The sequence below is a fragment of the Pelobates fuscus genome, chromosome 2 (assembly GCF_036172605.1).
Source record: "Pelobates fuscus isolate aPelFus1 chromosome 2, aPelFus1.pri, whole genome shotgun sequence".
Lineage (NCBI taxonomy): Eukaryota > Metazoa > Chordata > Amphibia > Anura > Pelobatidae > Pelobates > Pelobates fuscus.
The window spans coordinates 386,552,689-386,567,942 of NC_086318.1; the positions used below are offsets into that span (position 1 = coordinate 386,552,689).

Consider the following 15,254-nt stretch of genomic DNA (forward strand, 5'->3'; position numbering starts at 1 on the left):
TTGCAAAAACTGCTACCGTACCTGTATGGGCGCCAATTTACAGTGATTACTGATCACAAACCCCTACATTGGTTACATAGGGTGGCTAGGACAAATGGGAAACTCCTCAGGTGGAGTCTAGCTCTCCAGTAATATGAGTTTACCATACAGCACAAGAAAAGAAGTACACATGGCATGGTTTGTCCCGCCAGGGCAAAGATTCCACCTAATACGCAAGGTCGAGGCATAGGATACTCCTACATTTGGAATGTGATAAGCTCCATCTTCTAAACAAGCCCAAACATGACTGGCATAACTTAACCATAGGGGAAGGAATTGTGATGTCTGCTATATTGGGTCACAGGTAAGAAGTCTGACATGTCTATGGAATGGGAAAATAATAACACATTTTGTAGATGCAATTATTATTCTGTGGCAAGCACATAAATGAAGATAGAACCAAATATTTCCATTTGGATTGATGTGGGTCTGGTCACTCAGTGGATCTATAGACACTAGTATACACACAAGCAAGTACGTCCCAAAGATTAAAAGCTGCTCAACACACCAGTGAGGTATCCCCTTCACCTTCACAAATACAGTAATATGATACAACAAAAATAGGTGGAGCAGAATGTAGCAAATATAAATACTTCCCTCTCTTCAAAATTACAGCCAAAACAATGAAACTGAAACAGAAACAGAGGGAGATACAATAGTGTAAAACTGATAAAATGGAGATAGGTCACTGTGTCTTTAAATAGCACACTCACAAAAGTAGAGCCATAAGATAACCTGGCTCTGGTCTGGATAACAATAGGATCCTTAAGGGAGATCCAAATCCCACTCCAGCAGATGAGAAGGATAAAACAGGAACAATAAGTGCTTCTAAAAAATTAATTTATTCCAGAAATAAAAGAACGGCATAAAACAAAGTCCATATAGTCACCAAAGTCACCAAGACGCGTTTCGCCTAATAGGCTTCCTCAGTTGGTGAATACTTGATGTGTACAGTCTCTTTCCTCTTAAATATGTTTGATTTTGGCGCCTTTTTCGTCCGTGGAACGCACAAATTCATCAGTGGAACGCATCACTTCCGGGTCGGTGTTTGCTTCCTGTATTGTCCGATCACGTGATCGGGCTGTTTTCATGCTTCCTGTATTGTCCGGTCACATGGTTAAGCTCTTAGATGTCTGTGGAACGCACATGCGTTCCACTCCTCCCCACATAACATGGGGAGGAACATATCCTCACCATCGTCTGGGAGTAGGGACATACTGAAATAATAATAGACATTGTTGTATACAAATAACTTGTTTATCATATATTGTTATATGCACTGTGACTATTCTTTGTTCATAATAAACATTCATTTATTAAGTTCTGCCTTTGTCTGGTTAAGAATCACATTACCTGAAGAGACTAGTTAGTATTTTTGCAGACAAAAATAAATAATTTGCACCAAGTGCAAAAAAACTCTTTTGGCTACAGAAGAATAAAATATACAAAAATATAAATACCCTTTAAAAAAGGAAGTGCGAAGACTCCTCAAATGTCTTCAATAGCATAAATATAGAATAATAAAAATGCACAACCTTTTTCTCAGAGTCTCAGGCTTAACTGCATCCTCTCTCCCAGTATTTTTGTAATTCCTTAAATATTGTACTAAGTAATATTTGGTGGGTTTTATTGTTGATTTACCTGGGGGACCAAGGCATCCCATTTATAAATTGTCTTGGTGGTGGCAGCGTTAAAATAGTAATAGTTAAATTATTATGTTTAAGTGTGGGTGGTGTTAAAAAAGGGGATTTTGTCATTATTTCCGGTCTAGTGAAGACAAATAGTGTACTTTAACCCTTTCACCACCACAACTACGTCACGCACACTCTTGGAGTAGGGTGCGTTCGTGACAAATTGGTGGCATAGCGGTGGGATAACTAAAATATTTTTCATCTTTTTATACCAGATTTTAGTGTTGCTGGATTTGTTGGTTAATCCAGGCACTAAAAGAAATTGTCTCAATTTCCAAAGGCTGAACTCAGTGCATATATAATATATATATATAATATATATATATATAATCTGTTTTTTCTTTGCTATCTTTTATTTACCAAATGGAGTACCAGGCGCAATCCAAGGCAGCGCTAGACCAGCTTTGCCGGGAGAGATCTATTCCCTGTCGGGGAAAAACAAAAGAGGAACTATTGCAAGCACTGGTGGACTATGATATGCAACAAGAGGTGCAAAGTGATGCCTCAAACTCTGCAGAGGAGATACCTGTAGACTTTGTCCGTGATGTACAGAGATCTGGAGATCCTTTGGATTGTTACTTACAAACGTGTTAAAATATGTGGACTCAGCAGACGCAAACCAAAGACTACAGCTTATCCTTCAATATCAGGAGGCTAAGAGAGAGAGAGAGAGAGAGAGAGGCTGCTGAGCACCAGGCTGAGAGAGAGAGAGAGAGAGAGGCTGCTGAGCGCCAAGCTGAGAGGGAGAGAGAGGCTGCTGAGAGGGAGAGAGAGGCCGCTGAGAGGGAGAGAGAGGCTGCAGAGCGGCAGGCTGAGAGAGAGAGGCTGCGGCGCGACAAGCTGCCAGAGAGCATGAGCTAAAAATGGCTGGAGAGGTTGACTGCCTCCCTTATAAGTATTAATTCCAGAGACTCTTCTGCACCCAAACCACGTGCAGAGAATTTTCCAACTTTGGACAAAGATGGTGATTTGGATGTTTTCCTGCGCAGTTTTGAAAAAGTTTGCAGGCAGTACCAGCTACCAAAGGACCAGTGGGCAAAATACCTCACCCCTGGTCTCAGAGGTCCTGCACTGGAAGCATTTGCTGCGCTTCCAGCAGAATTTGACCAGGACTATGATGTGATTAAGGCTGCCTTGCAAAAACGGTACAACCTTACTCCTGAGGTGTACCGAAAGAAATTCAGGACTTTGCAAAAGCATCCCACAGAAAGTTATGCAGCAGTTGTGGGGCACCTGGCGACAGCATTCCGACAGTGAACTACAGGGCTGGAGATTACCACTTTGGAAAGTTTGCAAGACCTGTTAATAAAAGAACAGTTTTTGCAGCTCTGCCCAGCCGATGTACAGGAATGGTTGCTGGACCGGAACCCCAAAACGGCATTGGAAGCGGGTGCGCTGGCAGATTTCCATACTGCCAATCGAGCAACAGTGGACCGGAGCAGAGGTTCTGCCAAGGGAACATCCAGCTGGAGGACCACACCACCACGACTCCCCATCACCAAGCCTAGCGGGCCATCTTTTGTTTCAGCTCCTACCTCAGGGAGAGGGGGAGCTAGTGCCATGTCTGCGCAAGGAGATAGTCGCAGATGTTTTATTTGCAACCAAGTGGGGCACATTAGTGTTGCTTGCCCTGGGAAACGGCAGCCAGCATCATCAGCTGGGGAGGGACGCTCCTCAGAACCAACTTCCTCTGTGTTGTTTGTAACCAGATCAGAGGGCAGCAACAATGTGAATCTGCAACCTGTGACAGTTGGAAGAGAAGTAACTGTGGGACTCAGGGACACTGGGGCAGATGTGACTCTTGTGCGTCCAGAGCTACTGTGCTCTGAGGACTTAATTCCTGGCAGGACTCTAGCAGTTAAAGGAATTGGGGGGATACGGCTTGTAGTGCCAATGGCACGGGTTTATTTGAATTGGGGAGCGGGGAAGGGTTTCAGAAATGTGGGGGTAGATGAGAATATCCCTGCAAATGTATTACTTGGTACTGACTTAAGTAGATTGTTATCCCAGTATGTGCCTGAAAGTAATGTGTGTTATAAACCCAAACCTCATAGGTGCCCTACTGTGCAGAGGGCAGTATGTACAAGTGTACGTAGACTACCTTGCTGGGAGGGAGGGCAGAATGTGTGTCAATCTGTGCCAGAACCAGGGATGTCCGTGGAAACTTGTGAAAATGTATGCAGACAACTGTGCTGGGAGGGAGGGCAGAATGAGCATGTGTGCAGGTCTGTGCCTGAAGCAGAAGGGTCTGTAATATCATATGAGAATGTGCCAAGACAAAGTTGCTGGGAGGCAGGGCAGAATGAGCATGCGTGCCAGGCTGTGCCAAAACCAGTTGTCTGTGGTACAAGGTGAATATTTGCCAGGGCAACTTTGCTGGGAGGGAGGGCAGAATGTGTGTCAATCTGTGCCAGAACCAGGGGTGTCCGTGGAAACATGTGAAGGTGTATGCCAGCAATTGTGCTGGTAGCGAGGGCAGATTGAGCAAATGTGTGTGTCTGTGCAGGAACTAGGAGTGCCTGCAAAAACATGTGTGATTGGGCAAAAACAACTGCACGGGGAGGCAGGGCTGGATGAGCGTGTGTTCCTATCTGTGTCAGAGCCAGGTTTGTTTGAGATGCCATGTGAAAACACAAGTGGATCAAACCATTGGGAGTCAGGGCAGGATGAGTTGATGTGTTCACCTGTATCTCAGTCAGGAGTATGTCATGTGCCAGAACAAGGAGGAAGTGAGTGGCTATGTGAGATTTTGGGAGGATGGCCTGGCTGGGAGAGGAAATTATGTGAGTGTGTACCACATCCTGTGCCTGACCAAGGGGTGTCAAAGGTGTCATGTGACAATGTGCAGGAAGAAAATTCTCGGGACAGAGGGCTGAATGAATATGTGTGCCAATATGTCCCTGGAGCAAATGTATCAGATGGGTTGTGTGAAAGTGTGGAGGGAAAGCATGGCTGTGAGGGAGGGCAGAGTGCATGTGAGCTTTACTTTGCACCAGACTCTGCCAGTTTCCAAGGTTCTGTATGTGTGAGGACATGGAGTGAAAGTGAGGGAGAGACAGAGGTTCCATCGGTAGAAAGGGGGACCCGTCCACGGCCTGCCCAAAGTGAGGGGCAGGGACAGACTCAGCCTGTGGGCCCAGGGAGAATGGCCGCAGGGGAGCATACTGATGGGGGAATCAGGAACCTTGTCAGCTTATCACAATCACACCTCACCCGTACACCCAAGTCAACTCAGGAGCAGGAGCCTGTCTCTAAGCAACTTTTTGATTCGGAACCAAAGGTTCAGAGTACAAAAGTGCAACGAGCCCAGCAGGCAGACCACAGAATAAAAGAAATAAAGAGTGTGGCTACATCGCAGGTACCCTGGGAGGGTCCTCAGACTCATCTTTTGTGTGCTTACAGGGGAGTTCTGCAGAAATCGGGTCACTGACCCCTCGGAAATTGACTCAGTACTGGCAGCACTTGACCTACCGCAACGACAGGAACAAGGTACAACCGAACAGAGGCCAAAATCCCATCACACCTGGGATGTAGCAAACGTAAGACCGTTTCAACCCGCAACCACCAACGCTGCGCCCTCCACTGCTTATAAGGCGCAACGGGTAAACCGACACCAGGCGGACACTTGAGGGGATAGGTACCCGAACTACACCAAACCCCCCGGCAGGACTAATGAAAAGTTGTATTTGGATTTTTTAATTGCTGACTTACCCCCCACCTCTTATGAACACGATTCCCTGACAAACTTTACAGTGCTCTAATCGCACCGAGAAACCACCACCGGCAGAAGATGGGCACAAGCCAACCGGACGCCCCTCGAACTTAGCAACATTGGAGGGCAGTGGATCGAGGCTAGCCCCGCACCACCCACAATAACTCTACTATTAAGCTTATACAGAAAACCAGTTAGAGTATCTGTCTTCTTGCCCAGGTCTTCGACCTGCGTTGAACCCCTTGTTTTGTTCTGATTTGTTTTATTATGGCACTCATGTAGCCCTAATTAGATGCTAGAGGTATTTTTAAACTTATATGAAGTTGCAGTCTTATACCAGTCAAAAGTGACTGAGCGCCGCACACCCTACTGACTTCGCTAGGACAGATCTGAAGTCAGTAAAGAGGTCTCATACAAACACCCCAATGGCCCATGCTAGCATACACTGACAGGTAAATTTCTGTATTTCGCCACACTGCAAGGTCAACCTGGCCAAAAACACAGTTAAAATGAACAAATGTATTAACCTTGACAAAGAACACGGTATTTAGGTGTAACCCCACCTTAGGTTTAAGACCGAGCAGTGCTTACCACCATGTCAAATTGTGCATTTATGTACACCATTAATGTAAATACCACACTAACCGATGGGCTGGCGCTGTCACCCGCAGACGCGGGCACGACAAGGCGAAACCATCAGCCTATGGGCCTCCATGACATAGGTCTATAGAAAAGGACTCACTCATACCACACGCAGGCGCCGGCCACAACTAAACGATACGCTAAAATAAGAGCACGAAGCAACCAAGCTAGCGTAACCAACCACGGCTACATCACATAACACATACTTACCACTACTCTGAGAAAAATGTATAGACAAGCTTGTCACTTCTATATAACGAAGGGTGCACTCAAACGCCACGACTCACTACTTCAAGGCGACCTCTTTGTGGCATAGGCTGAAATTAGTCTGTCCAGGATGAGACCATAGTGCAGCTAAGTCTGTCCTTTCTCTGTGCCCTTAGCTTAATACCCAGCGGCTACTAAGCTACTGAATAGATTGAGAATTACCTTTTTATATTTACTCACTTAGTGTCAGGCTACAAAGCATGTCCTCATTAACCCTTATGCATATTCTTTTGCTGACACATCTTGAGATCACCTGTTTAAGGTTTCAATAGCATGTTACCTTACTATATTTACTCACTCAGTGTCAGGCTACAAGCATGCCTCCATCAACCCTGATGTATACTCATTCACTGACACATCTTGATTTAACTTGTGAAAAAAAAAAAAATGTGCAGTTATCAATTACATGCCATACTATCCTGTCTCTTGAAATGTTTATGTCTGCCGTTGTGGCATAACAAGCAGGATTGTTAATCTTTTTGCGCAACAAAAATAAAGAATTAAAAAAAAAACATTCCTGGCTGTCTCATTGACATCCAGGTAGGTGATTCTACCCCAATTACAAAAGTTCTTTGTGTGTGTGTGGAGTGTTCCTTTAAATTACGGAGAACCCAGCACGCATACATATTGTTTCTCCATTTGAAAACCTTCATACTTGCGTAGCAACGTAAAAATAAAATAAAATTAATGTTTTATCTACACATGCATAAAATATAGGTAATAAAATGCCATATGAGTGCTCCTATTTTGGCATTTTGAAATAGATCAGGACATTTTGTTAATAGCCTGCTAGACCCTGTAAGAGGCTCCTGTATGTGATTAAAGTTCAATTTAGAGATTGAGATACAATTATTTAACGTAAATTACATCTGTTTGAAAGTGAAACCAGTTTTTTTTTTCATGCAGGCTCTGTCAATCATAGCCAGGGGAGGTGTGGCTAGGGCTGCAAAAACAGAAACAAAGTGATTTAACTCCTAAATGACAGTGAATTGAGCTGTGAAATTGCATGGGGAATGATCTATATACTAAAACTGCTTTATTTAGCTAAAGTAATTTAGGTGACTATAGTGTTCCTTTAAGCTAAAGTTGTTCAGGTTGACTATAGTGTCCCTTTAAGTTTTTTTTGTTTTTTTCGTTTCCATATCTGCACACTATGCTGGCGCGATTCATTACGTGGCTGGTATAGACTTTATTTCCAGGGCTGCTTTTCATTCCCAGTCCGGCCCTGTTTTGATGGTAAAAATCCTATTCGCCATGCAAGCACAACAGACGAGGAGGCAGAAGAGCAAAGAGGATGAGTGCTGTTTAGAGCACTTCGGAATTAAACCATTTGCAAATGTTTTAAGTCCTTAAGGTAAGAACTCCAGGCACCATAACAACTTAATTGAGATCAAGTTGCTGTGGTACACAGTATCTTATTTTAATACAAACACCCTTGCATCCACACACACTGACAATCTATGCTACAGACATGCTGTGAATCAAACACGTTATGGCCAATAACATTTTACTTTTAGGTCTGGCTAGTGGTTTAGGACTGTGTCTAATCATAAATAAAATGTTTTACATGGCAAACTATGTGCCTTTAATACATGCAACAGTTAGGTATTGCTCAGTGTCAGTGGATTGACAGAAGTACAGTAACACGCTCAAACAACTCTTGTTGGTGTTTGCATTTACACTGTGTTTATACTGCATTCTCTTTGCTGCTATAAGACGGTCAGATCGTCTCTCTGGGGATGCTTTCAGTATATTAAAGAAAAACGGTGAGATTTACTCCAGATCCTTTTGTGCTCAGCCTGCAAGCTGGTCGTACAGTGCCAAGAAGCAGGGACAGAAAAGTCTATAAATTATAGAAAAGGAGGGGGGAAGACATGGATGTGCAGAAAACAGAACAACAGCATCGAGAGAAAGAATCAAAAGAGGAGGATCAGAAAGAACATCCTCGCAAGGATTGGATAAGGGCAAAATTTGTGGGAAGTATGAAAAAGAAAGGAGGTCAATGGACAACTGTAAAAGTAGGTGGGGTACAAAAATCTGGGATAAAATCACTGAGCACACATCACTCCATTGCATAGCACAGTAGGACAATATGCCCGCTATGTGCCAGGCTCTCTTTTGTGATTGTTCTGTACCTGCTTATTTCCAAAGCAGGTGTTAGTCTTGGGCACCCTCAATGTTTGGACTATGGACCTCCTTTCAAACCTGCTGCTAACCTGGAGTTTTGTTCTCAGTATGGCACCTTTGGATGCTGCGACCGACAGAAAGACAATACCTTAGCTGATAAATACTGGTCAATCATGGACCACCTTGAGATTCAGGCGCTCGAGCTGTGTGGGGTCTATATCAAAGACATCCTGTGCCAGGTAAGTACGTAACATTTGCATATATAATATTTTCATTACTACTGATGTATACAATTTTTATTTGACTGCAAGTGTATATTAACATTTTTCAGTGACCTGATGCTTTTAATAAAATTTGCAGAACGAGCTAACATTTTATTTGATAGTCAGAAGGATTGAGCAATGGTTTTGTTTCCACTAACTTATTCACATATTACACAAACTTATTCACATGCCTTATACACATAATTCAATATCTTATTGAGATTATGTCTGCTGGTCCCTTTGTTAGCTCTGACTGATACTTTTATGTTGTAATATTTGCCTGGAGATTATACAGAGGGATATGGCAAAATGACCACGTTAAAAGGTCAAAAACCCAGTACAAAATATCTAGCATTGTCTAACTTAAAGGACCACTAATATCACCAGGACCACTTAAAGTGACACTATAGGCACCCAGACCAATTAACCTCATGAAGTGGTCTGCGTGTATTTATCCTGTCATTTTAACTGTTTTGTAGAAACTATAATGTTTACATTGCACGGTCAAATACACCTCTATAGGGATTTTTTTTTCCGACAGCCACTAGAGGCGCTTCCTCCTCCAGGACCGAGTGAAACTCAGTCCTGTAATCAAAATGTTGTAATATTATATTCCTAACGCGAGAGTTCTGAGTTAGGGGGATAAAACATGTAAGTCTAGTTTATTTAGTGTACTATATACCAGATAAAAACAAACATGTTTTTCTTTTCCTAGTGTATATAATTTGTAGGTCAATACATATGGTTTATATTTAGTATATTTTGCCACAGTAGATCTATTGCTCCGTATGTATGTAACTTAATAATATAAAACAAATATAATAATATTATAATATATTAATAATAATAGCGATATATATTATGCAATATAATAATGGAGACTCAAAATTAATTTTATGACAATTTCAAATGGGCTAGCCACATCTATTTGTGAACATTGGAGCCTTGTCATTTAGTTTCCATTTAGCTGAGTAGAATTTTGTTGTTGACTGAACTAGCTTGCATCACTGGTGTAACACTGTAATAATCATTTTAACAGCTTATTGTGAAGGCCGTTTTTGCTTTTGATGCTGAATATACCTGATTTTTAAAGGTTAGCTGGTACCCATAAAGTCCTCAGCATTCCTTCCGATCATACGGGACAACTTTTTTCAGCAGGAATGTGAGACCAAAACGCGTTGCTGTGTAAAGACTGCACATACGTGTCTAGTAAAAATCAATGTTACAGCTTGAAACCACATATGTGGACATCTTTTTATAGCACCATTTTCCAGTGAATCTAAAATCTTTGAAGCTGGAAAAGCACGTAGACAATTATTTTTTTTTTTTTGGGGGGGGGGGAGACATACACATTTATAGCAAAATCTTCTCCAGTTTTCAACATCCTACTTGAAGTTATATAATTGCAGACACAATTAGGATGCTGGGAAACATTTGTTTGAAATGGTATTGCTGACATGGGGGAAAACAAAGTCACTCGGTTGATATTGGCAGGTTCTGCGTCATAGGTCACATGGTTCCAGAAAACTTGACATATGGAAATTTTACATAAAGTATAACATATGCTGAGATACTTACTGGAATACAATGATTAGGGTTCCTGTTCTTGTAGCTTACGTTTAGATATGTATACATTAATCTGTATAGCATATGTCTCTGTTTTGCACATGCAAATATAATATTGAAGTCTCACAACAGAATGAACTGCAGGACCTTTTTTGTGGGATATCCTTTTTATCATACTTAAAGGGACACAACACGCAGAAAGTCACCCTTAATATTGTATGCATTATAAAGGTATTGCATTGAAAAATACACAAATACTATATTAAAAAAAGAAAGAAAAATAAATACTTGCTTTTAAACATCCTGCAATGACAGCAGCTGACAGACCCCTCCGAAACCAGTCATAGTCAGGAGTATCTCCCCCCCCCCCCCCGACAAAAACCCTTTCTGTGTGTGGCAAACCTAGCCACTTCTAGGATACTGAACTTTATATAGCCAAAAGGTTGCCTGTAATTACTGATATGCTGTATGTGTAACTTAGATGCGTATTGGGCTGCCCATAAGATTCGTATGCTAGCAGCCGTAAGCCACTAGCATTCATATAGTTCGTTTCACGAACAGCGGCTGTACGGGCTGTTCGTGAAACGAATGCGGGCCCCCCTGTTAGACCACCCATTGAGGGACGTGTGGCGCTCGTTAACCGATTGCAACATTGTTGCAATCGGTACTTAAAGGCTCTCCTGGGTGGCCGTCGTTCGACTACCGACCACGCGGAGGTCGGCCATCTTGGATCCTTTGTCTCACCAGCGGTGTTTGGTCGTCGAGCGCCTGGAACTGAAAACGGCTACTCGACGGCACGAACACCGCTGGACTTCCAGGCCGTTCGGGAGTTCCGCCCGTAGCACATGGGATCTGAGCGGTATTCTCACGAAATGTGACCCCAGCTATCTATCGAACGTCCATTCGTGCAAATAGAGTGAATTGTATGGAAGTTATGGATTTAAATGTAAAATGCCGGTTCTGCAGCACGGAGGGATAATCCACTTAACGGTATATTCCAGTGGGAGTGTCCCTCTCGTGCAGCAGTGCCTGACGGGAGAAATGCTCTGTAATTTAAGTTTCCCATGTAATGTGATGTGACTCAGGAAACCCCTTACATGGGGAATTGCATAAATATGGAAGCATGTGAATAAAGACCTCAGTTGACTCCCAAAACTGTGTTTCGTCAGGTTACTGGGGGATTTGGGATATTGCCTTACTTTTCAGCGCTTGACTGTGGATTACCCTCTTTACCAGCGGAGATCGTGGATTTTAATACTGCAGCTCCGCTACACGGTGTTTACCTGTTTCCAGCACTGGTCTACCTTGACACTGGGTCGACACTCTGGCTCCTGCGACTACACCCAGTGGCGTCTCTAGGATTCATTTTTAGGGAGGGCACATGGTGGGCCAGGGACAAAAGTAGGGGGGCACATTTAACCCCGCCCTCACTGCAGTTTGAACCTGCCCCTGCCGCATTTTAAGCCCCGCCCCAACACATGTGTTGTTTTTTTGTTTTTTTTTTATAATTCCTGGTAGAGAATTCATTATTTTCCACCAAGGATTATTAAAAAACAAACACATTTCCCTTTATACAGTCCATACACACACACACACACACAGACTGCTGAGTCCTTACACACATAGAGGCACAGACTGCTGACCATATACACACAAACACACACACACACACACAGACTGCTGAGTCCATACACACACACATACACACAGACTGCTGAGTCCATACACAAATACAGACTGCTGAGTCCATACACACACACTGCTGAATCCATACACACATACAGACTGCTAAGTCCATACACACATACTGCTAAGTCCATATACACACACACACACACAGACTGCTGAGTCCATACACACACACAGACTACTGAGTCCATACACACACACTGCTGAATCCATACACACACACATACAGACTGCTGAGTTCATACACAGACACAGACTGCTGAGTCCATACACACACTGCTGAGTCCATACACAGACTTCTGAGTCCATGCACACACACAGACTGCTGAGTCCATGCACACACACAGACTGCTGAGTCCATGCACACACACAGACTGCTGAGTCCATACACACACACACACACACACACACACACAGACTGCTGAGTCCATACACACACACACACACACACACACTGCTGAGTCCATACACACACACACACACACTGCTGAGTCCATACACACACACTGCTGAATCCATACATACACAAACTGCTGAGTACATATACACACACACACAGACTGCTGAGTCCATATACACACAGACTGCTGAGCCAATATATACACAAATTTCTGAGTCCATATACACACAGCCTGCTGAGTCCATACACAGACTGCTGAGTCCATACACACACACTGATGAGTCCATACACACACACACACAGACTGCTGAGTCCATACACACACACACACACTGCTGAGTCCATACACACACACATACAGACTGCTGAGTCCATACACACACACATACAGACTGCTGAGTCCATACACACACACAGACTGCTGAGTCCATAAACACACATACAGACTGCTGAGTCCATACACACACATACAGACTGTTGAGTCCATACACACACATACAGACTGCTGAGTCCATACACACACTGCTGAGTCCATACACACACTGCTGAGTCCATACATACACACACACATACAGACTGCTGAGTCCATACACACACATACAGACTGCTGAGTCCATACACAGACACAGACTGCTGAGTCCATACACAGACATAGACTGCTGAGTCCATACACAGACGCAGACTGCTGAGTCCATACACACACATACAGACTGCTGAGTCCATACACACACATACAGACTGCTGAGTCCATACACAGACACACTGCTGAGTCCATACACACACATACAGACTGCTGAGTCCATACACACAGACTGCTGAGTCCATACACACACACATAGACTGCTGAGTCCATACACACAGACTGCTGAGTCCATACACACAGACTGCTGAGTCCATACACACAGACTGCTGAGTCCATGCACACACACACACACTGCTGAGTCTATACACACACACGCATACAGACTGCTGAGTCCATACACATACAGACTGCTGAGTCCATACACATAGACTGCTGAGTCCATACACAGACACAGACTGCTGAGTCCATACACACAGACTGCTGAGTCTATACACACAGACTGCTGAGTTCATACACAGACACAGACTGCTGAGTCCATACACACACACATAGACTGCTAAGTGTATACACAGATACAGACTGCTGAGTCCATACACACACACATAGACTGCTGAGTCCATACACACAGACTGCTGAGTCCACACACACACACACACACTGCTGAGTCCATACACACACGCACATACAGACTGCTGAGTCCATACACACACACATACAGACTGCTGAGTCCATACACAGACACAGACTGCTGAGTCCATACACATAGACTGCTGAGTCCATACACAGACACAGACTGCTGAGTCCATACACATAGACCGCTGAGTCCGTACACACAGACTGCTGAGTCTATACACACAGACTGCTGAGTTCATACACAGACACAGCCTGCTGAGTCCATACACACACACATATACTGCTGAGTCCATACACAGACACAGACTGCTGAGTCCATACACATAGACCGCTGAGTCCATACACATAGACCGCTGAGTCCATACACACAGACTGCTGAGTCTATACACACAGACTGCTGAGTTCATACACAGACACATACAGACTGCTGAGTTCATACACAGACACAGACTGCTGAGTCCATACACACACTGCTGAGTCCATACACAGACTTCTGAGTCCATGCACACACACAGACTGCTGAGTCCATGCACACACACAGACTGCTGAGTCCATGCACACACACAGACTGCTGAGTCCATACACACACACACACACACACACACACACAGACTGCTGAGTCCATACACACACACACACACACACACACTGCTGAGTCCATACACACACACACACACACTGCTGAGTCCATACACACACACTGCTGAATCCATACATACACAAACTGCTGAGTACATATACACACACACACAGACTGCTGAGTCCATATACACACAGACTGCTGAGCCAATATATACACAAATTTCTGAGTCCATATACACACAGCCTGCTGAGTCCATACACAGACTGCTGAGTCCATACACACACACTGATGAGTCCATACACACACACACACAGACTGCTGAGTCCATACACACACACACACACTGCTGAGTCCATACACACACACATACAGACTGCTGAGTCCATACACACACACATACAGACTGCTGAGTCCATACACACACACAGACTGCTGAGTCCATAAACACACATACAGACTGCTGAGTCCATACACACACATACAGACTGTTGAGTCCATACACACACATACAGACTGCTGAGTCCATACACACACTGCTGAGTCCATACACACACTGCTGAGTCCATACATACACACACACATACAGACTGCTGAGTCCATACACACACATACAGACTGCTGAGTCCATACACAGACACAGACTGCTGAGTCCATACACAGACATAGACTGCTGAGTCCATACACAGACGCAGACTGCTGAGTCCATACACACACATACAGACTGCTGAGTCCATACACACACATACAGACTGCTGAGTCCATACACAGACACACTGCTGAGTCCATACACACACACACATACAGACTGCTGAGTCCATACACACAGACTGCTGAGTCCATACACACACACATAGACTGCTGAGTCCATACACACAGACTGCTGAGTCCATACACACAGACTGCTGAGTCCATACACACAGACTGCTGAGTCCATGCACACACACACACACTGCTGAGTCTATACACACACACGCATACAGACTGCTGAGTCCATACACATACAGACTGCTGAGTCCATACACATAGACTGCTGAGTCCATACACAGACACAGACTGCTG

General features: G+C 43.9%; 1 protein-coding gene across 1 annotated transcript in view; it reads left to right on the forward strand.

Annotated features, from left to right (window-relative positions):
* Positions 1 to 8,225: 8,225 nt before the first annotated feature.
* Positions 8,226 to 15,254, forward strand: part of HHIPL2 (HHIP like 2) — a 47,185-nt gene continuing 40,156 nt past the window's right edge. Inside the window, exons 1-2 of the mRNA XM_063441868.1 lie at positions 8,226 to 8,369; positions 8,430 to 8,717. Of these exons, the coding sequence (XP_063297938.1) occupies positions 8,226 to 8,369; positions 8,430 to 8,717 (432 nt within the window). The remainder of the gene's footprint in view (positions 8,370 to 8,429; positions 8,718 to 15,254) is intronic.